Source organism: Caretta caretta, chromosome 6 (genome assembly GCF_965140235.1).
Source record: "Caretta caretta isolate rCarCar2 chromosome 6, rCarCar1.hap1, whole genome shotgun sequence".
NCBI lineage: Eukaryota > Metazoa > Chordata > Testudines > Cheloniidae > Caretta > Caretta caretta.
Window position 1 is genome coordinate 9,435,159 of NC_134211.1, and position 26,032 is coordinate 9,461,190.

General features: G+C 45.1%; 1 protein-coding gene across 1 annotated transcript in view; it reads left to right on the plus strand.

Moving 5' to 3' along the window:
• LOC125637939 (E3 ubiquitin-protein ligase rnf213-alpha) overlaps positions 1 to 26,032 on the plus strand; it is a 144,942-nt gene that overhangs the window by 15,362 nt on the left and 103,548 nt on the right. The window contains exons 6-10 of the mRNA XM_075130130.1: positions 10,069 to 10,289; positions 11,939 to 12,133; positions 14,100 to 14,298; positions 16,064 to 16,128; positions 17,890 to 18,085. Of these exons, the coding sequence (XP_074986231.1) occupies positions 10,069 to 10,289; positions 11,939 to 12,133; positions 14,100 to 14,298; positions 16,064 to 16,128; positions 17,890 to 18,085 (876 nt within the window). The remainder of the gene's footprint in view (positions 1 to 10,068; positions 10,290 to 11,938; positions 12,134 to 14,099; positions 14,299 to 16,063; positions 16,129 to 17,889; positions 18,086 to 26,032) is intronic.

The following is a 26,032-nucleotide window of genomic DNA, read 5'->3' on the forward strand; positions in this document are numbered from 1 at the left end:
GGGGTACAGGATGCAGGAGGGGGTATGGGGTGCTGTCTCTGGGAGGGGGCTCGGGGCAGGGGCTTGGGGTGCAAGAAGGGGTATGAGGGGCTGGCTCTGGGAGGGGTCTCAGGGTAGGGCTTAGGGTGCAGGAGGCATATGGGGTGCTGGCTCCAGGTGGGGGTGCAGGAGCGGGCAGCACTTACTTCAGGCAGCCCTGGCTCCACACCGCTCCTGAAAGGGGCCAACTCATCTTGTGGCCCCTGCGGGAGCACGTGGCTCTGCACTCTGCTCCTCTCTGCAGGCACTGCCCCTGCAACTCCCAATGGCCACGGTTCCCCATTCCCGGCCAATGGGAGCCCTGGAGGGGCGGTGCTTGCTGGCAGGAGCAGTGCATGGAGACCTCTGCTTCCCACCCCAGGGTTGCAGGGGTGTGATGGCTGCTTCCGGGAGTGGCGTAGGGCTGGGGCAGGCAGGGAGCCTCAGGGAACCTGTGCTGCTGGAGATCGCCGGAGATCATGATCAACAGGGAGCTGAACTTTAGGTCCATGGGATCTGCCACTGGCTCGCAGGCCTTGCAGTGAAGAACACTGAGCTAGGTTGTTCTCAGTGGTGGCAGATGACAGAACAAGGAGCAATGGTCTCAAGTTGCTGTACGGGAGGTCTCGGTTGGATATTAGGAAAAACTATTTCACTAGGAGGGTGGTGAAGCACTGGAATGGGTTACCTAGGGAGGTGGTGGAATCTCCTTCCTTAGAGGTTTTTAAGGCCCAGCTTGACAAAGCCCTGGCTGGGATGATTTAGTTGGTGTTGGTCCTGCTTTGAGCAGGCGGTTGGACTAGATGACCTCCTGCAGTTTCTTCCAACCCTAATCTTCTTCTTCTATGACTAGTTTCTGGGGGTTTAGAAAACATAGAACACAGTGAGTACTGTCACGTTGTCTGGAATGGCTCAGAACTGTGAGTGATGACCTCAAAACAGACTGTCAGAAAACAGGGCAGAAAACTGGTGGTGTGTCCTACAATTAGATTTCACCAAGCAAGTGACAAATGTGAACTCTTGGATCACTATACCAGTCTTACCATGGAGTCACAGACAGTCCCCTTAGACTCTCCAGTCTATCTTGCCACCCAGATAACCTACACTTTGTGATAAATGGTCACTTAAACCAAAAATAACATCACATCAAGTTGTTCCCAGTCCCAAGAGACCAGTCACTTACCCCAGATCAATAGGTACTTCAGATCTTACACCAAAGACAACGCTGGCAGCCAATTCTGTAGTAAACTAAAAGTTTATTTGCTGAGAAAAGGAAATGAGAGTTATTGAGAGGTTTAAAGCAGGTAAAAGAAATGTACAGGTGAGTCACAGTTTGTAATTCCAAATGGTGGCAGTGATGTAATAAACTGCCAGTTTCCCAAAAGTCTTTCAGGGTACTCAGACTGTCTCTGGGGATTTCTGCTTTGCATCTGGTAAACTTCCCAATAAGAGTCCAAACAGTCCAGAGATGCAGGATCCTTCCTTGAATCCATATTCATAGCTTCTTCTGACAGAAAGCAAGCTGACAGTGTCTATACTCATGTAGTCTTTTCCTTTGATGATGGAGAGCGAAGAATCCATTTTGGGTCCTTGATCTCTGATCATCACACACACAGACCACTTGCTTTGAAATTGGCCTTTTTTTTCATTTGCATTCCACAAAGCTTCATTCGCGTTTGATTGGTTATTTAGTTACGGGGCATACACAATGTAAATATTTGCTGTTATAACAGGATACAGGTACATGAAAGCAATGCAAGTGACATTCCACTAGATTTCATTAAGTTTAAGTTTCAACACTGCATACACACTTACTCATTTAATACCCACTTTGATCTACTAACACACAAGTGAATTGGCCTGTGGCTCTGGCATGAGCTGGCACCTGGTCAGCCAGGGTTACAAGCACCACTAGGGCTCACCAACTATTGAAAAGGATGCTACCACATTAGACACTACTGCTCCAGTGCCATCTGGGAAAGTGACACCAACTAGCTTTACAGGCAAAGATGCAGTGTAGGGTAAGGACCTTTCCACATGCTATAAGCTTCGGTGTGTGGAGCAGCACCATTTCTGTCCATTGTGTAACAGTTCATTCAGGGGCTGTGTCAAGGTTCCTTCCCCACACTGAACTCTAGGGTACAGATGTGGGGACCTGCATGAAAACCTCCTAAGCTTACTTTTACCAGCTTAGGTTAAAACTTCCCCAAGGTACAAATTATTTTACCCTTGGATTTCCACTGCCACCACCAAACTTTATCGGGGTTCCTGAAAAAACGTAGTTTGGACACGTCTTTCCCAGCAAAATCCTCCCAACCCTTGCACCCCACTTCCTGGGGAAGGTTTGGTAAAAATCCTCACCAATTTGCATAGGTGACCACAGACCCAAACCCTTGGGTCTTAGAACAATGAAAAAGCATTCAGTTTTCTTACAAGAAGACTTTTAATAGAAGTAAAAAGAGAATCACCTCTGTAAAATCAGGATGGTAGATACCTTACAGGGTAATTAGATTCAAAACATAGAGAACCCCTCTAGGAAAAACCTTAAGTTACAAAAAAGACACACAGACAGGAATATTCATTCTATTCAGCACAGCTATTTTCTCAGCCATTTAAAGAAATCATAATCTAACACATACCTAGCTAGATTACTTACTAAATTCTAAGACTCCATTCCTGTTCTGTCTCCGGCAAAAACATCACACAAACAGACACAGACCCTTTGTTTTTCTCTCTCCTCCCAGCTTTTGAAAGTATCTTGTCTCCTCATTGGTCATGTTGGTCAGGTGCCAGCGAGGTTACCTTTAGCTTCTTAACCCTTTACAGGTGAGAGGATTTTTCCTCTGGCCAGGAGGGATTTTAAAGGGGTTTACCCTTCCCTTTATATTTATGACAGGCTGTAACACTGTAGCTGTTTTTGAAAAGCACCTATGGTGATAACTGACCATTCCCAGAAAGGAATGTAGCGGTGACACATTTTGCAGTTGTGGAAGCAGGGGTGCCACTATCCATAACTGAGAATTTGAAAATTTCACATTCTCAGACAGTCTTGCTGTCCTAACCTTCTGAAGTTTCCCATAGATTCTAAGGGACCACTTGTGATCATCTAGTCCGATCTCCTGTATAACACAGGCCAGGGAAATTTCCCCAAATTAATTCCTGTTTGAACGAGAGTAGATCATTTTGAAAAGCATCCATCCTTGATTTAAAAATGGCCAGGGGTGGAGAATCTACCACATCCCTTGGAAAATTGTTACAGAACAATTGAGGTGCTCCCATGACCAAGTAACTGTGCATGCTGGAAAAACCCTGTAGTAACTTCTCAGTGGCTCACTGCTAAGTTCCAACACCCAAAAATCTTACGTATATGTATATGGGCACATTTTTTTGGCCAAACCTTTTTTCTGGCAAACAATATAGATTTGGTGATACCAAAACACTATGCAAATTTGTGTCAATTTCACCAAATTGTTTTGGTTGGAAATAAAAGCTGAAGAAGTCAAAATATTTCAATTTTTCAATATGAAGTTATTTTTCATTTAGAAATTTCCTTCAAATTTATTTTTTAAAATTTAAAAAAAGTTAAACCCAAAATCCAAAGGAAACATTCAGTTTCAGGTCAAACAACATGTTTAGTTGGACCCTAAATGAGGTGTTTTTTTTTCCTTCAAATTTTCTGATTCTCTGAAAATTTTGCTTTCATTTCAACCCATAATGAATATTTTTGTTCAATTGTTTGCAACTGACAGTGAATGGAATAATCTGTCATTTGCAAAGTGCTGTGTACCTCAACTGGCACAATTGGGCCCTGTTTTCCCACACACAAGCCTCATGATGACTCCACAGCTGCCTGTGAGGAAGGTTCTTCTCAATTTCATTTTCTGCCTATGGCTGAGGCAGAATGCTCTGACTCTCTGGGTAAGTCTACACTGCAGAAAAAACCCAGCGAGTCTCAGAGCTTGAGTCAACTAACTTGGGGTCGCACTACAGGGCTAAAAATAACTGTGCTCCAAACAGCAAAAAGATGAGTTCTATTCTCAACTGGAACAAATCATCAAGAATGTCCCTCTAAGGAACAGTCACGCTGATCTCAATGGTTTCAATGCCCATGTGGGTAGGGACTGGGAGCACTGAGGACACAGCATTAGCCAACATAGTAGCCTCAATGAAAATGGCCAATGTGTGCTTGAGCTTTGCGCCTCTTGTGTGTGCTGATAGTCTCAGATACCTATTTTGCTGGCAGTAGCAGCCTCAGTGTCACATGGAGGCACCCTCACTCTGGACACTGGCATCAGCTTGACCTCATCCTGATCCATCACAGAAACATTTGTGATGTACTGCATGCTCGATCAATGCATAGCACTAATTGCAACACTGACCATGCCCTTGTTGCCTCAGCTTTACTAACATGAAGGACTCTGACACTTAAGCAAAGTTTCAACACGCTCTTGAGCGTATGTCTGAAAATGATCAACATGATTCCCCTGTTTCTGACACCTTGTGGGAAAGTTTCAAGAATAAGACACTGGCTACTGCAAAGATGTCTTTGGAACAACAAAGAAAAAATAACCTGACTGGTCTGCAGCATCTGAACATCTGCTGCTCCCATTCATAGAAAAGAAAAAGCAAGCTTGCCTAACTTTACTTCAACAACTATCTAAGTCCAGATCTCTTAAGTTCAAAGAAGGTAAGCCTGCAGTCCAGAAAGCCACTAGAGAATGTGCCCAGGATAGGGTGACCAGATAGCAAGTGTAAAAAATCAGGACGGGGGTGGTGGGTAATAAGTGCCTATATAAGAAAAAGCCCCAAAAATCGGGACTGTCCCTATAAAATCAGGACATCTGGTCACCCTAGCCCAGGAGTATTGGCAAGACCTGTGCAAAAAGATTCAGACCTGTTTTGAAAGAGGGGACCTTTGTGGTACCTATGATGGAATCAAAGAGGCACTTAGTCCAATTTGTAAAAAGTCTGCAAACCTGAAAGTGAAAGATGGTATCATCCGGACTGACAGGCAAGAACAACTTGACCAATGGACTGAGCATTACAAAGAATGCTACTCAAAGGATGTTATTATCTGTGATACTGCCTTAGCAGCTTTCAAGGTTCCTGCCCCACTCTGAACTTTAGGGTACAGATGTGGGGACCTGCATGAAAACCTCCTAAGCTTACTTTTACCAGCTTAGGTTAAAACTTCGCCAAGGTGCAAACTATTTTACCCTTTGCCGTTGGACTTCCACTGCCACCACCAAATGTTTATCCGGGTTTATTTTATTAGGAAAGCATTGTTTGGAAACATCTTTCCCCCCCAAATCTTCCCAACCCTGGCACCCCACTTCCTGTGGAAGGTTTGGTAAAAATCCTCACCAATTTGCATAGGTGACCACAGACCCAAACCCTTGGATCTTAAGAACAATAAAAAAAAGCATTCAGTTCTTGAAAAGAAGAATTTTAATAGAAGAAACAGTAAAATAGAAGTAACAATAAAAAGAATCACCTCTGTAAAATCAGGATGGTGAATACCTTACAGGGTAATTAGATTCAAAACATAGATAATCCCTCTAGGCAAAACCTTAAGTTAAAAAAGACACACAAACAGGAATATCCATTCTATTCAGCAGAGCTTAATTTCTCAGCCATTTAAAGAAATCATAATCTAACGCATCTCTAGCTATATTACTTACTAAGTTCTAAGACTCCATTACTGATCTGTCCCCGGCAAAAGCATCACACAGACAGACTCTTTGTCTCTCCCTCCCTTCAGCTTTTTAAAGTATCTTGTCTCCTCATTGGTCATTTTGGTCAGGTGCCAGCGACGTTATCCTAGCTTCTTAACTCTTTACAGGTGAAAGGGTTTTTCCTCTGGCCAGGAGGGATTTTAAAGGTGTTTACCCTTCCCTTTATATTTATGACAGCTGCCATTCCCCAGCTGCCAACGATGCAGGAGCTGGACCAAACACCAGCTCTCAAAGATGTAGAGAAAACTATCAAAGAGATTGCGTTTGGGGAAAGTAGCAGGCAATGATCAGATACCTCCAGAGCTCCTAAAGGTAGGGGGAGAAAACTTGTGAGCGACATCCACGCACTTGGGAAGAAAGCCACATACGCCAGGATCTGAAAGATGCAAACATCATTTCTTTATACAGAAATAAACTGCTACTGCAACAACTACTGAAGGATATCTCTGCTTAACACGGTCAGCAAGGTGCTTGCAGGGGTCCTGCTGAAAGGATTCCAAGTTCTTGCTGAGAGAATTCACCCTGAGAGACAGTGTGTATTACAGCTGGAGACTTTATGACTGACATGTCCTTCACAATGCGCTTGTTGCAAGAAAAAAGCTGTGAACAATAGGCACCTCTCTATGTAGTGTTCATTGACCTACAAAAGGCCTTTGACATGGTTAGAAGGAATGGCATGTATAAGATCCTGTCGAAAATTGGCTGTTCACAAAAAGTCCTCTCCCTATATAAGGAGGTCCATGAGGGAATGAAGGCAACCATCCAGTATGAAATTGAAACATCATCTGAATTTAGCATTGATACTGGCATGAAGCAAGACTGCGCTTTAGTGCCCACTGGCTTTGGCATCTTCTTCTCTATTCTTCTTAAATATGCTTTTGGAGACAATCCATCTGGCATAGTAATTGAATCAAGGATTGTTCAACATCAGATGATTTCAGAACAAAAGGCATGTCATCCCGCTCACTATTCAGGATCTGCTCTTTGCAGATGACATTGCATTCATCTCTAATTCACCTGATGAACTGCAGATCATGATGAATAAGTTCTCTGACACATGTATCAAGTTCAGCATGGTAATCAATATCAAGAAAACAGTTGTCATGTCGCAGGGCATCAACATCCCACCTAAAATCTAGGTCAGTAATGAAGCTCTGGACAGCCTGGATCACTTCTGCTATCTTGGCTCAACTGTAACCAGCTCACTTTGCCAATTCTCGCATCGAGTTCCCTATCAAGGCTAAGTCTCTGTCACCTTTGGCAAACTTACCTCACATGTCTGGAACAAGAAGCTCCTAACCGTGAAGTCTGTTTATCAGGCTTGTGTCTTCAGTACCCTCCTTTACAGCTGTGAAAGCTGGGTCACATAATCTAAGCCGGACCGGAAATTGAACAGCTTCCACCTTTGCTGTCTTAGAAAAATCCTTGGCGTCACTAGCGACCAATGGATCACTAACAAAAAGATCCTTGAGAGAGCTGGCCTATAGTCTATGCAGACTATACTGGACACGTGGAGCATAAGCCTCAAGATCATCTGCTAAAGGCCGTGTTCTGTGTCCAATTCAAGAACTGCCCATGATGCAGAGGAAGGCCAAATCTCCTCCGATACAGTGACAAGGTCAGGCATGGTCTCAAGAAATTCAGCATTCCCACTGACAAATGGGAGAACCCTGCCCACTCAGTCTGGAGAAGCTAGGTCAAGGCTGGTGCAGTCATTGCAGACAGCCATCAGAGAGCCCAGGCTGAGGCCCACAGGTGAGCCAGGAAGAAGAGTGTACTTCAACCTCCATCTGGTGAGTGGATCTATAACCACTGTGGGAAGGTCTGCTACTTGCATATTGGACTCTTCTCCTACACTGCTGTCAAGCATCATTGACTGACTGACATTTCCTTTCATCTGTCAAGATGTTGGACGGCCATTTGTTACTGTTTGGGCTGGAGCCCAGACTCTGAGACCCAGCAAGGTGGGAGGGTCCTGGGTAGGTTGACCTGGGCTCTAAGACTCACTGCCACAGGCTTGTTTTTGGTTTTTATTGCAGTGTAGATGTATTGTCACTCTCCCTGCCTCTCCCCAGCTCCGGGGCTGGAAAGGCAGAGAGGTGCGGCACTCGTCCCCACCCTCATAACAGGGGAAAGAGTAGCTGAGCTCTCTGTCTCTCCAACAGCCAGACTGGGAGGCTCTTTTCAGTTTTGCTCTCAAGTTCAGTGAAATTGATGAGAACCTTCCAGAGGCAAGGTTAGGTGGATGAGGTAATATATTTATTGGACCACTTTCTGTTGGTGAGAGAGACAAGTTTTCAAGCTCACACAGAGCTCTTCAGGCAGATAGCAAGGGAGCTGAAAAATTCCATGTAGGGTCTCCTGAAACAGAGAATATTCTTGAAATCCCACCCTGTGGCTTTAGATGTCTTTGACTTTTCGTCCTGGTTCAGGATTGATTTTCTTTTCTTTTTTTAAATGCAAGATTTTGCAGGAAGAGAGATCCGTTTCCCAGCCAGTTGTAATCATGATGGAGAAAAGGGCAGTCAGTTATGATAAATAAAGGAATTTTCGGGCTGCGGCTGCATGAGAACTTTGGTTTTGTGGGTCTGAGTTTATTTTTAGTTAAAAGGTGTTACAAAAAAGATGACATGCTCCAGGACAAATTTCTTAGGTTTCCCATTTAAAAAAAAATATTTTGTTAACTGATGAACAGGCTTACGCCTGATTTTATGGTCCTGATCCAAAGTGCATTGAATCTTCCCATTGATTCCACTTCCACCCCACCCATGTAGAAGGTCCAGCCACAGGCATGTGAACCTCTTAAATTGCACTTATTTCCTATTTTGAGGAATTAAGTTACAAATAGATCTTCTGCTGGGCCCTTCTGCACAGAGGTGACTTTCAAGCCACATAAAAACCCAACCAAGTCTTAACTACTGATAATATATGATTATCAGAGAGACAAGGTAGGTGAGGTAATATCTTGCATTAGAACAACTGGCTACAACAACATTGCAAATAATATACGATCTAGTATATTGTTCAATATACAATATACTTTTGTACCCCAGCAAAAGTTAATCTCGTGCTTGAAAAACAGCAAAATACAAATCAATGCAATGCTTTTGTAAATGAAAGAAGAGGGTCAGAAAGAGAGAGAGCTAGATACTGTGGAAACTGCAGATAAGTAAATCAGAAAGCCCAGAGCTGGTTGGCGAAACTGTGGTACCATCAAAATTGAAAGGCTTTGTGAAATCAGGTTGATTAAGCTGGAATTTCATCTTGAAAAATGGGAGGAAATATTCAGGCATTTTCAGAATGAAACCTTTTGATTTTTTTATTTGAAATGACTTTGTTTTGAATTTTTAAAATTTTTATATTATAGTGTGTGTGTGTGTGTGTGTATATATATTATAATATAACACAATTTAAAAAATGTTGAAATTGAAATGTCTGACCCAAAATAATTTTTTTTCAGAATTTCCCTTTGCAGAGAACTTTGAAATGTTTGGATTTTGTTCTGATTCAGAACAAAGAATTTCAAAATTCTTCGCAAAGCAGAACGTCCATCCTCTGCATAGTTCTAACAGATGCACTCATATACCATGGTGAGAAGTGGCTATATAGACTCATAGGCTCTGTCTACACTACAGATGCTACAGTACACAGCTACTGCACTGTAGCTATGCCAGCATAGGGTAGACTCTTCCTATAAAGACCGGTGTTTTTCCATCTCTAGTTAATTCACCCCTCTGAGAGGTGGTAACTCGGTCGATGGAAGAATTCTTCTGTTGACCTAGCAGTTTCTACAAAAAGGTTTAGGTTCGCTTAACTATCTCTCTCAGGGGTGTGGATTCTTCACATCCCTGAGTGATATAGCTAGGTCAACCTAAGTTTTAGGTGTGGGCCAGGCTCCATTGTGCTTAGTGCTGCAAAAATGCACAACCATCGAAATTGGGGCCCTGTCACACCAGGCACTGCATAGGTACACAGTGACCAAGTTTTGGGCCCTGACACGTCACATATTCAAGAACAGTCCCTGTTTTGAAGATCTTACAATCTAAATAGAAAAAGTTGAACAATTAACTGACTTGACCAAGGTGTCACAGGGAGTCTGTGGCAAAGGGCAGAGTTGAACATGAGTCTGCTGAACACCATGTTAGTGCCTTCAGCCTCAAAGCCACCTTTCCACTTTGCAAGTAATGACAAATACCTCCTCCATCATCCATCCCCATCCGCTGGCCAATGTAGCTGAGATGATGCTGGGAGAACTTTATTTCAGACATGTCAGACACTTCCGGTAAAATGTACAACATTCTTACTGTTTGTCTAGGTTTATGATGACATCCGCAAATTCATTGAAAATGTACTCGGAAACTCCAGATTTCAGAATTCTCCTATTCCAGCGATGGATGTTCTCCTCTTTGCATTATGCACTGTATGTCACCACAATATCCATATAAGTGCAGAAACCATGAGCAAGATCGAAAAAATAGCCAAAAAGGTTGACTTGCAGGAAGGCAAATTCGCAAACTTGAAAGAACCAAGAAAAAGGTAATATCTATCTAACTCCCTATATATGTAATTTTATTTGCTTGAACTCTGCCTGTGGTTTTAAAGGTAACACATTCACTTCCCTTTAAATGCTATGCACTGACATATTTGCAAAGCACACAGCTCGGAAAGTAGGAGAGTTAATTATTTATGGGTTTTCATTATATATAATAGGGGCTTACCGTGGGATCACCCTCTTCAGGGTTAACCCTAGGGTGACAATTACTATAATGTATTATTTGTACTGCAGTAACAGCTGGAAACTGTGATACCAACCAGCAAGACCAAATATCGAGGCTGCTGTGTGGCACGTAATGAGAGTCCTAGCTCTCCTCTAATGCTAATCAGATGGAAACAGACTAGCCAACAGAGCTGACAGCCTTAAAGTCAATGGGAGCAGAGGATTTATGCTTCCAAGGAACAGGTCTCCAGTTGGCTGCTAGTGGTACTACCTCCAGATGGGTGAGAGCTCTGGCAGGGCTGCCCCATCTGCATGAAGACGTGAATGATTGACAGAAAAGATCCCAAACCTCAGTTTTCTGTGATAGTCTTAAGGTGCAGGAGTCTTTAACCTGTGGTTTGTAGAATGCCCATTGAATCTGAAAAGATGGATATACAGGTGTGAGAGGAGGAACATCTGCCAGCTTTCAAGCTACTGCAATCTTATTATCAGAAAACAGAATTTGCAACACAGGACAAAAAGTCAACATCTTGAAAATTTTCATGCAATGAAAAGTTCTGAACAATTTCTATTTGGAAATGTCACAATGGAAAATGTTGACATTTTCTGATTGAAACAAAATGTTTTAACAATGTGAGATGACATTTTTCATTTTAAAAAGTCAAGTTTCAATAAAATGTTCTTTTTAAATTAACATTTTGACTTTAAATGACATTTCAAGTGCAAATGTTAATTTAAAGCAAAGTGGGTTTTAAATTTTCAAGGAGTATGATGCTAAACCCCTATTATAACAGGAAACATTGGAACAGGGGCACTCGAATACAGATTTTCCACATCTTAGGTGAATACCTTAACCACCAGGCTATAGAATCATTCTTTCTTGTGTGCATGATCTGGCCCAGTGACTGTTCAAGTATTTTATACAAAGCTTCTAATAGAGAGCGTCATCACAGAATTGCCTAGCAGTTAGGGCACTCACCGGGGAGCCCTTCCAGAGTGTGGATTCAAAGCTGGGTCTCCTACATCGCAGATGAGTGCCCTCACAACTGGACTAATGGTTATAAAAGAGGCAGCACATCCTTCTCTGATCATTTTGAGAAACTAGTCCTTGAAAATGCCTGGAAACTGTTTTGGGTTGAGCACCATGTTTCATTTGACCCAAAATGGACTTTTTGGATTCGTTGACATTTTTCTGAATTTTTGGATTTGGTTCAGCATGAACCAGAGTTTTTTTTTCCTACAATATTTTGCAACAAAAATATCAATTATTCATCACCGCTCAGAAAAACCTTGGGCCTATTTGTACAACTGGATGCAATGTCTTCACTCTGCTGTCCAGTCAGTCATCCAGATCGCAGTTGAAACTCAAACTCATCAAGAACTGCACAGACATAACTGTGGATTCAGGGTTTGTCTGAATACAAGGAATTTTTTGTTTGTTTAACATTTTGCATCCCTGTCATTGCAGGAAGTGTGTTTCAGCTCTGAAGCATGTTTGCATCCAAAGCTCCAAAGACCGTAATAGCATGTGCTGGATCTGGCTGCTTCCTTTGATGTATGCAGCTCAAACGGAACCATTGGAAAATGCAGAGTACCCTTTAACTTCACAACACATGCAGTCCCTGCCCTTCGCTCAGCTGAGGCAGGATAAAGACAAGCAAACGTGAGTCTACAAGAGAAATATTCCGTAGAAGAATGTTGTAGTTCTTTCGTCTAGCAAATTTTAATATAGCTATTTGTGGTATAACTTGGAAGCACTTTGCTTGCTGGCTCCAAATGAAGTAGTAAAACTGAAGACTGTGTGGGCTAGTGGTTAGAGCAACTGGTGTGTGTCCCAGAGGACCTGGACTTCTATTCCTGCCCATGCCACTGGTTTGCTGGGAGGCTTTGGGCAAATCATTTCACCTCCTCATGCCTCAGTTCCTCCATCTGTAACATGGGGGTGAAGATGTGGCCCCTCTTGGCAAAGTGCTTTGATTCATAGATTCCGAGGCCAGAAAAGACAACTGTGATCATGTAATCTGACTCTGGTATAACAGAGGCCACAGGACTTCCCTGAATTAATTCCTATTTGAACTAGGGCAGATCATTTAGAAAACCTTCTAATTTTGATTTAAAAATTGTCAGTGACTGGAGAATCTACTACAACCTTTGGTAAATTGTTCCAAAAGTTAATTACTCTCACTGTTAAACATTTACACCTTATTTCCAGTCAGAGATCTACAGATGAAAAGTGCTATGTAAGAGCTAGGGAGTATTATCTGGGTTTCTTCTGTATTTATATTTTTCATGAATTTATTTAATTAATGGATTTTCAGAGGTAGCTGCACCGTGGTTCAGGCTGGGTGGTAGAGTTCAGATTAACAGGAAAAAACAAACACAAATTCTAAACTTTGAGCACTATTTGAATTTTTCATGGTGAACTGATGAATAATGTATTGACACAGAGAATAATGAGAGAAAAATCTCATCCCTTTTGGTGAATTGTCTCATTTTCTTTTGAGTTCAGCAGTGTTACAGCAGAATCATTTCACAGATGCATAGGCCAAGTGCAAGTCAGATGTGCCAGTCATGAATGTCATGAAGTCATAAGGCTTATGAAGTCACTGTTAAGATTTTGTGCTGAATGGGGGGAGTGTCTATGTTATGAATTTTCTGATTTTAGATTTTAAAGCTGAAATATAGGAAACTAAATTTGCCAATTTGATAGCTGTCATAGGCAATATTGGAGTGGAATTTAATTAGGATAATCCTTTTTATTGAGCCCAGGACGTGTTAGCTTACTAATTTTGAGAAATTGGAGAGGGTTCAGAGAAGAGCAAGGAGAATTATGGAAGGATTATAAAGGCCTTGTAGTGAGAGATTCCAGGAGCTCAATCTATTTAATTTAATAAAGAGAAGGTTACAAGGTGACAGTCTATAAATATCTGCCTGGTATCAGCAATTTGATGATAGAGGGCTTTTCAGTCTAGCAGACAAAGGAATAACAAGATCCAATGGCTGGACGATGAAGCTAGACAAATTCAGACTAGAAATAGCATACGTTTTGAATAGTGAGGGTAGTTAATCATTGCACCGACACCTGAAGTGGAGCGCCCACAGGGGGACACATTTCAGAGAACCTCAGTTATTGTACAGGGTGAGTAACCTTCTCTTCTTTTCAGGTCTGCTTTTACCTTAGACAGTGTTTCTCAGAGCTGGACAAGTAGTTATTCTTAACCAATCCACAAATTGATGAATTCACCAAGAACCACTTCAGTGTATAATCAGTAGTTTTATAGATGTTCAGATGTAACATTCTAGGCATGTACAAAACACAACATATTTTCTTGCAAGTGACTGACATAAACAGCATTGAGTTCAAGCAGCTATAGCACACAACAGTACAAATCACCATCCATCCTGAAGAGGCCAAAAACATCGCCAGTCTAAGTTTTATTTTCCTTTGCAAATCAGTGTAAAGCAAAGGTATTGAAGAGAGAATTACTTATCCTTATGCCTTGGATACCAGCTCCTTGGGCCAAAACTATAATGATAGTGTATTTTAAAAAAATAAACCACTCCACCACATCAAATGCTTTCCCAAATGCAGACTTTTATTAACATAGAGCTCTATCCCACCTGTACAGGAAAGTTCTGGAGATGGTAAAAGCCCATCAGACCTTCATCGGGAGCTGCGCTTCTCTGGCAGAGAAAGTCATGGAGATGCTTGCCCTGAAGAATTTTTGTAGAGAGCCTGTTCCTCAGATACCTGTGCCCCTGCAGCTTCTCTTGAACAACGTGTACCAGCGGATCACCAATCGCCTAGCAGAGCGTTGCAAAATAGACGTAAGGCTAACAGCCAACAAGCACATTAATGGGGCCACCTCCCATTAATCTTTATTTCCTAAGCCATATTTTCTAGATGGTCAGAAAATCTTTGTTTTTCCTATGGAAAATGTAAATTAAAACAAAATAAAGGTAGGGGTCAAATATTGGGGGACAGGGATCTAAGGGACACTAGAATTGAATCTGGGAATTGTTGTAGGGAAGTGAGTGGTGGAGAGAGGATGGGCAGGGAGGGGGGAACTTAGTGTGTTGCACTTAAATACTAGACCTGAAAATTTAGACAAAAACAAGAAAAAAATTAATCTAGTCAAAATTCTTAGCAGAAAATTTGACTTTTCATCGGAAAAACAAAAACCCAAATATTGATTTTTTTCCCTCCAGAAATCAGCAACTGAGCCCCCAACACTTAACAAAAAAAAAAAGGAGCCAAAATCCTATGTTCCCTCTAAGCTGTGCGGCCACGCAGCAGTCTATTAAGCTCTGCACAAGCACTCAGGGTTACAGATCCCTCTCCCTCAGCCCCGAACCTGCTGCAGCCAGGGGAGAGGTGCCTCTCCACCCCAGCCCAGGTGCTGCTGCAGGGAGAGAGAGCTGCGGGGAGCTTTCTCTCTCTCTCTCTGCCATAGTTCTGGGGAAGCCTGCACCCAAAACCCCTCATCCCCAGCCCCACCTCAGAGCTGCACCCCTGCCGCATCACAACCCTCTGCCCCAGCCCTGAGCCCCTCATCCCCAGACCCACCCCAGAGCCCTCACCCCCATCTGGAGCCCTCACCCCAACCCATTGCCCCAGCCCTGAGCTCCCTCTCACACCCCAAACTCCTTATCCCCAACCCCACCCCAAAGCCTGCACACCCAGCCAGAGACCTCACCCCCATGCACCTGTTGCCCCAGCCCTGAGCCCCCTCCCGCACTCCTTACCTCTCAGCTCCATCCCATCACATGAATTTTGTCATGTGCACCAATATGGGGGTGTTGTGTCACACATCATCTCCATATTGGTGCACATAACAAAATTCATTCTGCACATGCATGGGAAAAATTAGAGGGTACACCGCACAACCGATTTTGTGTGTGTTGATTTTTACAAAAAATTGGAATATTTTCATAAAAGCAGACACCTTTGGTGAAAATTTCATTTAGTCAAAAACCCAATTTTCTATTGGAAAAAAATGCTGAAGGAAAACTTTTGAGCAGCCCTAGTAATTTTCTGCAAGGCCTTGGCAAGATGCTTTGCTTCGGTTTCGTTGCTTGTTTCCCAACCCAAGCCTTTCCACCACAGCTTGTCTAACTGAATAGCATTGGGCTCAATCCCCACCCTTGAACTTAATCAGCTTTAAGTCTAGAGGTGCTGTCACACCAGTGTAATGAGAATTTGTCCATTGGTTTCAGTGGGAGCTGGATCAGGACACATGGTAAATATTTGGGCATGGAGAGTGTGATCCTTAGGTGTGGCTTAGCCATGCGGGGTGCAGGACCTGCAAAGTCTGGGAGGATAAAGGTGACTAGGGCTCACTGAAAATTTTCTGTCAAAACTGCTTTTCAAGAAAGTTTGGGTTTTCAACAAAACTTTGTTTTGTGTTTTTATGCTTTTAGTGTAAAAATTTTGATTCTTCATAGAAGAAACAAATATCCAAAAATCAAAACTGTTTTGTTTTTTTCTTTCTTTGGACAAAAAGTTGAAGTCCTCTGTGGAAAAGAAATGTAATTTTTGATGAGCTCTAAAGTTGACCCATTTCCATGTTGTGCACTCTTTCTGTCCTTTCAGGAAAATGATGTCAATCCAGTTTTGGGGGACATGGCCAGAAGGACAAAGATTTGGCTTGGTGCTAGGTGAGTAGTCTACACTGAGACTTCTCAACAAGGTAGTGAAGAAACAGAAAGGAGCCACCACCATCACGGAGAGAAGCAGGAGGAGGTCATGGTGTCCTGCTGCCCAGATAACACCATGGAGCAGGTGTGGCCTAGTGGGCAATTTCCTGAAAGGCCCCAGCACTTAGAAGTTCCCAGGACTGCTCCAGGGGCTAATTAGTTGCAACTCCATACGAATTTTAGACCTGGTACTGGGCATGCAGGTGTCCCTGGGGGCCAACAGAACTTTGATCCACAGATCCATGTGAGGAGCGCCCACTGCTGGAGAAGAATGGGGCCAGGAGGTGGGGATTCAGGCAGGGCCAGGGTCTGATCCTGACAGCCCTCTGCTTCCTCGTGTCTGAATGTGGTCCTACACTGCTACGAGGTGTGACCTGAGACATCCCATAATGCGTAGCACTTGCTGGCCCCTGCCTGTAATACTCTGAGCACTCCCTAGTTGGAGTAGAGGATCAAGGCTGTTTGGAGCTGTGTGTAACTTAGTACTTAACTAGGCCCTGAATGACTCACATTGGGCCCTCACAGAGAGGCACTGAGTTACCTCTGACCCCAACTGACCTCTGTCTGTCTCAGGTACTTATCTGGTCTCCACTGCCTTAATATCTGGGCACCTCACAGTCTTTAATGAGTTTATCCTCCCTGCTCTCCTCCCGATCAGGGAAGATTTCGATGGGAGTCAGGTGTCCAGATGCTGCTTTGAAACTCCACTAGGTGCCCATCTGCATCTCTAGGCTCTGAGATACCTTTGAGGGTCTGAGTCTGCATCACTTTTGAAAGTGCGACTTCAGTATCCTCAGTCATTTAGGCGCTTTTGGAAATTTTACCCTAAGGCAAGTCACCTTCAGTGTCATGCCAACTAGTTCCAGTTAAACCTTGGGCCCAGTGGGATTTCACGATTAGCTGGCATAATGCTTAACACAGCTGCTCCTTGTCCACATTGATCACAGAGCCAGCCGACTGGTTAAATATCGTGTCTAAGCTCTGTTAGATTTCCTGTGTAGTTTCTGCTGTTGAAAACTAAGAACCCGCCAATATTCACACATTGGATTTAATTCTCCCCTGCCTTGTGCCTTGTTGTTTACACCTGTGCCAGGTAGGTGTCAATCCTACCAGGTCAGAAGAGCCGAATCTGACAGCCATGCTACACAACTCCACCAGGTCCATGGCAATGGAGAATCAGGCTCTGTTTAGGGTAGTTTACCGCTCAGAGGAGACAGAAAGCTGTGTGGCTAAGGCACTGGCCCAGGTTCTTGTCAGCTGTGAGGCTTTTGACCACTGATGGTTAGAACAGGGGCAAATCTGCAGTGTAGACGAGGTCTAGGGCTCAGGAGGTCTGGGGTCAGTTCCCATCTCTGCAATAGACTCCTTGAGTGATTTGGGCAAGTCACTTAGTCTCTCTGGGCCCCACCTCCCCATCTGTAACCTGTGGATAATAATTCTTCCTTTGTCTGTTTAGACAGTGAGTTCTTTAAGGCAGGAACTGTCTCTCGCTGTGTGTCTGTGCAACACCCTGTGTGTCAGGGCCCTGATCTTAGTCACAGTGTGTCTGTTCAGCTCCTGGAGCGAGGAGGCCCTGATCTTTGTCACTGTGTGTCTGTGCAGTGCTTGGCTAATATGCTAATAGTCCCATATTTTGCTTGCTTTGAAATATTTTAAAGTTAAAATGCCACAAATTATTGAAGAGCCAAGTTTTCAATGCTATTTCCCTTGCTGTATCCACAGACGTCAGTCAGGAAATGCAGAGGATGCTCTGCAGCCAAAGGAGTTGGAGGATGTTCTGCAGTGTCTTAATTTAATATTCACTTTGGTCAACAATTGCTTGAAACACCCAAAGAAAATACCATTCAGCCCAATGATGATGTTACTGCAGATTTTGGAATTGTTCTCTGGAACAGCAGATCTATTGCAAACCAAAAGGGTAAAATGAACATTTCAAGCTATTTATGAGGATTTTTCTGTAAATGTTCCAAGGTTTCTTTCAGGACGCTCATACCCTCGTTAGCAGCCATGAACTTTGCTGTGCCAAAAATGTCCATTAGTGAAACCATGAATTGTCACCGAGGTGTTACATGTGACCTGGCAGAGAACCCTCATAAGCCTTCTCAAAAGAACTGCTCAGAGTAGGCTAACTGAAAGCCTTGCAAACGTGTCAGAAACCTCCAGAGCCTTGTCTACACCAGGGTGAACCAGTGGTAGCAATGGTGGAATCTTGTTACACAATTTCCGAGTGTGCCCTCAGTGGGCCAGGTCCTCCTCTGGTGTAAATTGCCACAACTTCCATTGACTCCAGTGGAACTACAGACCATTGACACCAGCTGGGGATCTGGCCCCATTGCCTGCAGTGGAGCTGTGGCTGATTTACGTCATCTAGAGATCAGGCAGCTCTGCCAACCTGTTCCAACAAATCCCTCCATCATTTAGTACAGTGCACTGAACACAATGAAAGCTACTGTAGTAAATGATGGACTGCTAAACACTGAGGGTGGGGTGGGGATTAAAGATAATGTAGGTATGGCCCAAGAGCTAAACAAATACTTTGCCTCCATTTTTAGTAAGTGTAATGAGGGCCTTGGGGACAGTGGCAGGGTAGCTAATGGGAATGAGAATTTGGAAGTAGAAATTACCACATCCGAGGTGGAAGCCAAACTCAGACAGTTTAATGTGTCCAAATTTTGTGGCCCCAGATAATCTCCATCCAAGACTATTGAAGAAACCAGCACATGAAATTGCAAGCCCAATAGCAAGGATTTTTAATGAATCCATAAACCCAGGGGTCGTACCCAGTGACTGGAGAACAGAAAATACAGTTCTCCAGTCATTGGATACGACCCCTGAGTGTATGGATTCATTAAAAATCCTTGCCATTGGGTTTGCAATTTCAGTCCCACTTCTCCTTTCCTTGTTTTCTTTTTATTTATACGGTTAAAGAATTTTTTTCTTTTCCTTTGTCAGGTCCAATTCTGCTTGGCTTTTGGCAGTTTTCATTTCTTCCCTTTCTGATTTCCAAGAGGTAGCTTTCCTTGTAGGCTTTCTGCTTTCCATTCCTTATAGGCTTTCTTCTTTCTCTTAACCTGTTTAAGATGCTTGTTCATCCAGTGTGGTCTGTTACATTTCCTATGATTTCCCCCCTTTCCTTGGGATGCAGACTTCAATTACTTTAAGTCAAAGTTGCAGAAACTTATTCCAGGCCTCCTCTACATTCAGATCCTTGAGTTCTTCAGTCCAATCCACTTCCCCAGGATGGGCAGGGATGGAGTCCATAGCCTCTGTTTGCCAAAAGCTGGGAATGAGCGATAGGGGATGGATCACTTGACGATTACCTGTTCTGTTCATTCCCTCTGGGGCACTTGGCATTGGCCACTGTCAGAAGACAGGATTCTGGGCTAGATGGACCTTTGGTCTGACCCAGTATGGCCATTCTTATGTTCTCTAATTCCCTTAGTTTTTTAAGGTTTTCCCTTTTGAAATCAAGGACTCTAGTTGCAGACGTATTTTTGTTTATCCTTCGTTTAGTTTAAGCTTAGTTTAGTTCATGATCTCTCGAAAAAGGGGTATCCCCTACAACCAACAGTATGAGATCCTCACTACTTACCAATACTAAATCTAAAATGGCATCCCCTCTTGTTGCGTTGGTGACTATTTGGTGATGAAATCTGTCAGCTATCACCATTATTAGTGGCACTTGTCCTTCATCTGGAAATTAAAGCCTCCCATAATCAAACAATGCTCAGTAGCATTTATTTAATCACAACTATTAAAAAGGTCTCAATCCATATCCAGATCGGATCCTAAGGTTCTATAGCAGACCCCAAGCACTATCCCAGTGGAGCCTCTGTTACCTTTCTTCCCCAAACTGATTTTGACCCAAACAGATTCTGTTTTATCCATGCAATGATTTCCAGTTTCTTTACAGTCTGCCTTGTCATTCACATGCAATTCTGTTCCACCACCTGTACGTTTATTACTGTCTTTCCTGAACAACACATACCCTTCTATACCTGTACTCCAGTTATTCCACCAATTTCTATACCTGTACTCCAGTTATTCCACCAATTTCCATCATTTCCACCAATTATTCCAATAATGTTTTCATTATTCCTGTAACCCTTCTGCCAGGCCAAGTTGATAGCAGCAAGGGCCGGGTTCAGTACACAGGGGTTCCCTCTCACCAAAGCAAATGCAAAACTGGCTCGAGCCCCCACCCAGTGACCTAGAAAAATCTTACACACCCCCTGGGCACCTCAAAGAGGCAATACTTCCCCTCTCGCAAGCACAGAGTCTCGGTGTAGCAGAGAATCTTTAATAACATGAGGTAAACTACATCAGCATTAAATTGGGGAAACACCACAACTAGTGTTTACTAACCAAACCATGAGCAAAGACCCACCCCAATAAATTGGGCCACGTCCTTTCCCTCGGGTTCTTGAGTCCCACAACCCAAACGTCTCTTGAGTCCAGCAATCCACAAATCACCTAAAGTCCAAAAAGTCCAGCCCCAAAGTTCAAAAGTTCATCTGCAGAGTGTTACTCCCCAGTCTGGGTAAAAATGTGCCTGGGGTAGGGGGGGAAGAAGTAAGGGGCACCTCACGTGACCTGAAGCCGACTGCCCCACAGGGCTCCGCCCTGGTCACCATCTCACGAACGCTCTGCCAGCCTATCCACAAACAGCACCACTGCACTCTAAATCTTCAGGCTCCCCACTACTTGACACAGTGCTCAGTGATTTTAGCTCATAGTAGTGGGAGCCTTAGTGCTGGTGCACCATAAGGCCAAAGTGAATTCAGCACAGTACCTGTAGCAAGATTCTTAATAGACCCAAAATTAGCTCTGACATTCCACAGAGACAGAGGTGCAACTGGTGTTTCAGGCCCTCACAAAGGCACCCACACCACCAGGTACTAATACCTATCTCAAACCTCTCTCAATTCACAGAGTTTTGGAACCCATGTCCCTTACCTAGCGAGTGCTGCTTAGTTGATGGTGAGTCCCTCCATCATAACAAAAGACTAAGTACAGTTCCACTGTCCTTGATTCCCATAATCAGGGTAATAACAATTTATTCTTCCTGCCCCAGTAACAGAGACACTGGGGATCCCACAGCAGCCAAAGTGACCATTTGGGCAGCTATGGCCTCATTCTAGGCGGCGTGGGTGTGCCTATGCAAATGAGATCAGCCCCTGAAGTTCTTTTCCACAACTTGCCACACCTCACCACCAGATGTCAGGGGGGAGCTCATCCTGACTCTGCTTACACTCCGATAATATTTGGTTTCGCTTCCTGCACTGTAGTTCCAGTTCCTCCATTTTTGTTACCCAGGCTCTTTGCATTGGAGTATAGACATGTAAGTTGCTTCTCCTTGGCTTTACCCAGATTCCTCATCTGAATAGTTACAGTCATTTGACTGCCGGTATCACCTACCTGACTGTTATTGTCACTGTCATCGGCACCATCTTTTCTTGTCCATTTTTATCCTACACTCTGTTGTTCCTTTCTCCATTGCTGTATCCTCTTTTACTTGATTTTCTTCCCGCTCAGTGTTAAAATCAGGAGTGGTGATTCCATGAGCATCTCCCAACTGTCTCCCCTGCATTTCTAGTTTAAAGCTCTTGTAATCAGTTGTGCCAGCCTCCATCCTAGAAGTCTATTTCCCTCCCTACTCAAGTGGAATCCATCCCATGAGAATAGTCTTCTGTCCATGAATGTGTCCCAGTGGTCAAACGTCCCAAAGCTCTCCTGATAGCACCACTGCCCAGGGCCGGCTCTAGGTTTTTTGCCTCGCCAGGCAAAAAATTTGCTACCCCAAGCTCCGAGAGTGCAACTGCCCAAGCAAAAAAAAAAATGGCCGGAATGCTGCCCCTGGAATTGTGCCGCCCCAAGCACGTGCTTGCTTTGCTGGTGCCTAGAGCCAGTCCTGCCACTGCCTGAGCCTTCTGATGATCATCATAATCTTGTCTCGTCTTCTCTCTCCTCCTCTAGGGACAGTTAAAATCCCACTGAAGATCACCTGAGCCTCCATTTCTTTAAATCTCTTCCCAGCTTGGCCTAGTCTTCCTTGATGTGTTCCAGTGGGAATGTGGCAGTATCATTTGTTCCTACATGAAGGGCAATCAGTGGATTCTTTCCAGCTCCCATTAGAATCTCTTCAGCCTCAGATCAACACCCTGTATCTTAGCTCCTGGCAAACAGCACACTCTTCTGTTCTCCAGACCATCTCTGGTGACCTACCTCTTCCTGGTGTTGGTGCAATTCTCTGGCCCTCATAATTCTATTCTTTTTGTCTGAAAGTCCTCTTGTCTTGTGTTCTCACTTGCAATCTTCTGTGCATCATCCTCTATCCTCCCGGAGTGCTGAACTCTGACTATCTCCACTGTCTTTTACCTTCTTCTTCTAGGACCAGCTCTCTTCTCTTCTTCCTTACTCTCCCATCTTCTGTTACTGTCTGCCTCTGCCCTTCACTTCCCCAAACTTCTCTGGTGTTAGCTCTGTTTTCTGGCTCCTGTGCCTTTGGCTGGCCAGTTGGCTGCCTTTATAGAACTGTTGATGAGGGAAGCCCTGCCCCTTAATCAAGGTTCAGCTGCAATCATTGGCACTGCTTCTGTCACAGCACACTGTCCCTTATTAGATTTTGCAAACTGAAAACAAATCAGCAAGCAGACAGACAAACACACTCTCAAGAGCTCACTCACTACCCCTAAGGAACAGGGGCTTGCTTGTTTAAAGCAACCTCTGGTATTACCCATTTCTGGACTTGCACTGAACACGTCTCAACCAGACCGGAGCATTAGAACCTCTGGCTCTGAGGCTCACAAATCAGTTGCTGGAAGGCAAGAGGCATAACACATTGCACATGCCCAGTCCTGGCACCCGACTTAACTCATCTGGTTCTGAAAAATGTTTGGGTAGTTTGTCTTCAACATTGAATCCAGATCTGAAGCACTTTTTATTCTTCTTCCAGTGCTTGTTCACATCAATTCCAAACAGGTGTGCGTGCATCACACGCACGGTCGTCAGAAATTTTTTCCAGCAGCTCCCGTCGGGTCGGCTGGGAAGCCCCCTTGAGTGGCGCCTTGATGGTGCTCAATATATGACCCTGCTGGCCCAACCCTCCTTCAGTTCCTTCTTACCATCCATGGTGACATTGGAACAGTGTCTCGCTTGCTGATTGTAAGTCTCCCTTAGCTTAACAGATAGTTCGTTCTTAGTAGAGACATTGGTGGGCGGGATGGTCCACATCCCCTCACCCGCCCTGGGCTTCGAAGCATGCTGACAGCCCCAGGTTTCAAGCCTTCCGGTGTATGCTGGAAGCCTATGCCTAATAGCAACCCCCGCGACTCGTGCCTGAGGTGTCTTGGGGAGGTGCATCAGTCAGAGCGCTGCAGGATCTGTAAGGCTTTCAAACCTAGGACCAGGAAGGAGCATGACTTCAGGCGTAAACAATTGCTGACAGAAGCTGCTCTTCGTCCAGCGGCACCTGACCACCAGGGCCTGGGAGCGAACTCAATGCGGAACACTCCGGCGTCAGTCCAAGAAACGGTGCCGAGGAAAGACTCTTGAGCTAGAGACCCTCAGCACCAAAGATCACTGGCACCGCAGCATGGAGCAGCACCCCAGCACCGCTCCACATGCCCGGTGTCTCTAAAGCACCACAAGAAGGTGGAGAGAGGGCACTCTCCCCAGAGAGCTACAAGACCATTGGGAGATACCTTGCTGCACCAGAGAAAGGACTCTGCGCCCAAGCAGCAGAGACTCAGGCTGTTGACTCCGGCACCCCAGCAGGCACCGTTGAGTCCAGCTCTTAGTGACTCTCCAGCGGGGGAGTGCCTGGTGGAGATGTTGGAGCCCCCCTCCACCCCGGACACTTTTGAGGCAGCTAACAACCTCATAGAGATCACCGAGCCTCAGCCCCCGGCCATTAGAGAAAAGCCTCCAGCACCCCCTAGGTTCGTTCAGTTGAGAGGTAAGCTCACAATGATGTGGCGCTCCCTTATACCGGACCGGCACCGAGCCCGGCACCGATCCCGGTTTCCGTCACCGCGACACTGGCATGTGAGCGCCCGGCACCGAAGGAATGTCGCTCCATTTCCCCAGTACTGGAAGGGTGGCACTGATCCAGGTCTTCTTCACAGAACTGGCACGGAGGCGCAACACCCATTCACGGGTACCAGATACACGGCACTGGTCATGGTTGACACCAACTCGATCATCGAGGCACCAATCCCCGCCACCTTCCTCACGGCACTGATCCCCTGTGCAAGGATCATCTGTGCCGCTGAGGTCATCGCCCTCGGGATCCTCAGACTTGGAGGATGACTCTGCTTGCTCTAGGCACAGTAGACATCGCTCGAGTAGGCGCCGTTCAGAAGTGACAGCGGCCTGGCACCAACAGTGGCCCTTCTAGACCCCCTGGGCTTACCGTCAGGCACAGGGTACCCCCTCTAGAACCTCCAGGTTGGTGGCCTCCAGTCACCCTCCCTCCCAGTCCTCAGTGATCAGGCCTGCTCCTCGGTCTGCAGAAGCAACCCTCTGCAGGCTGCCCCCTCACACTTCAGAGGACTTGGCAGAGCCAGCTCCAGAACCACCCATGACCCCAGGACACATCAGATTGGGTCAGGCCAGTGGAGGACCCTAGTTCAGCACAGGACCTTCCCGAGCAGTTGCAGGACCAGGAGGACCCGGTACCCCCACTGGCCTCTTCATCATCATTGCCTGATGAGGTAGTCGCAGAGGCTTCAGCCTCAGGTCCTCCATCCATTGACCATAGGGCACGTCAGGACCTGCTCCACCGCATCGACCAGAACATGGGTCTTCAGGTGGAGGAAGTGGCTGAATCTGAGGACCCAATGGTCAATATTCTCACCCTAGAGGGTCCTTCCAGGGTAGTGTTACCCAGTATAAAAACCATACAAAACAATAACAAAACCCTGTGGCAGACTCCAGCCTCCATCCCACCCACCGCCAGGGGAGTAGAGAGGAAATACTTTGTCCCCTCCAAGGAGTACACATTTTTATTCTCTCACTGTAGCTCACGAAAGCTCATGCTCAAATAAATTGGTTAGTCTCTAAGGTGCCACAAGTCCTCCTGTTCGTTACACTCGAAGAAGTTCTTCTTAGAGTGCTGTCCCTGTGGGTGCTCCCCTTTAGGTGTTTGTGCGCCCCTGCACTCATAGTTGGAGACTTTTAGTAGCAGTGCCGGTTGGGTCGCACATGCACGGTCCCTGCCTCCCTGCGCTGCTGCAGGCAGTTAACCGACGCTGTGCGACCAGCCCCCACTCCGTTCCTTCTCTACCGCCCTTGGCTACAAGTCGGAGCAATCAGCAGCACCTCACTACTTTGTAGTTAATTAGTTACGGTCACTTACTTAGTTTCCTTATTAGCAGCTACTTAGCTTGTTTACCTTTCCTCTTTTCCTTGTTGAAAAAAAAAAAAGAAACCTCATGGCCAGGAACTTCAGAAAAAGAGCCGTTTTGAGGGTGAAAGCCCTCCTAGCCCCCCAATGGGAATGCCCAGTTTCCTGGGCTCTCAGCGCCTTGCCTCTAGGCTTGGAGTGCCTGTCCCTGACAGGTTTCAGAGTAACAGCCCTGTTAGTCTGTATTCGCAAAAAGAACAGGAGGACTAGTGGCACCTTAGAGACTAACCAATTGATTTGAGCAGAAGCTTTCGTGAGCCACAGCTGTGTTTGCTGCCTGCATGTTAGTGCCTCCAACACAGGCAGTAACAAAGTGTTGCGTTGCCTCAGGCTCACAGAAAGCCAGGGAGTGGAGAGGTCTCTCTGACCTGCGTCAGGGCATGAGGCTTGAGACACCCCCCACCCCGCTGCCCCTCACTTCGCCAGCGGCAGCTTCGTAGAAGTGCTTTCTCCAGCCCC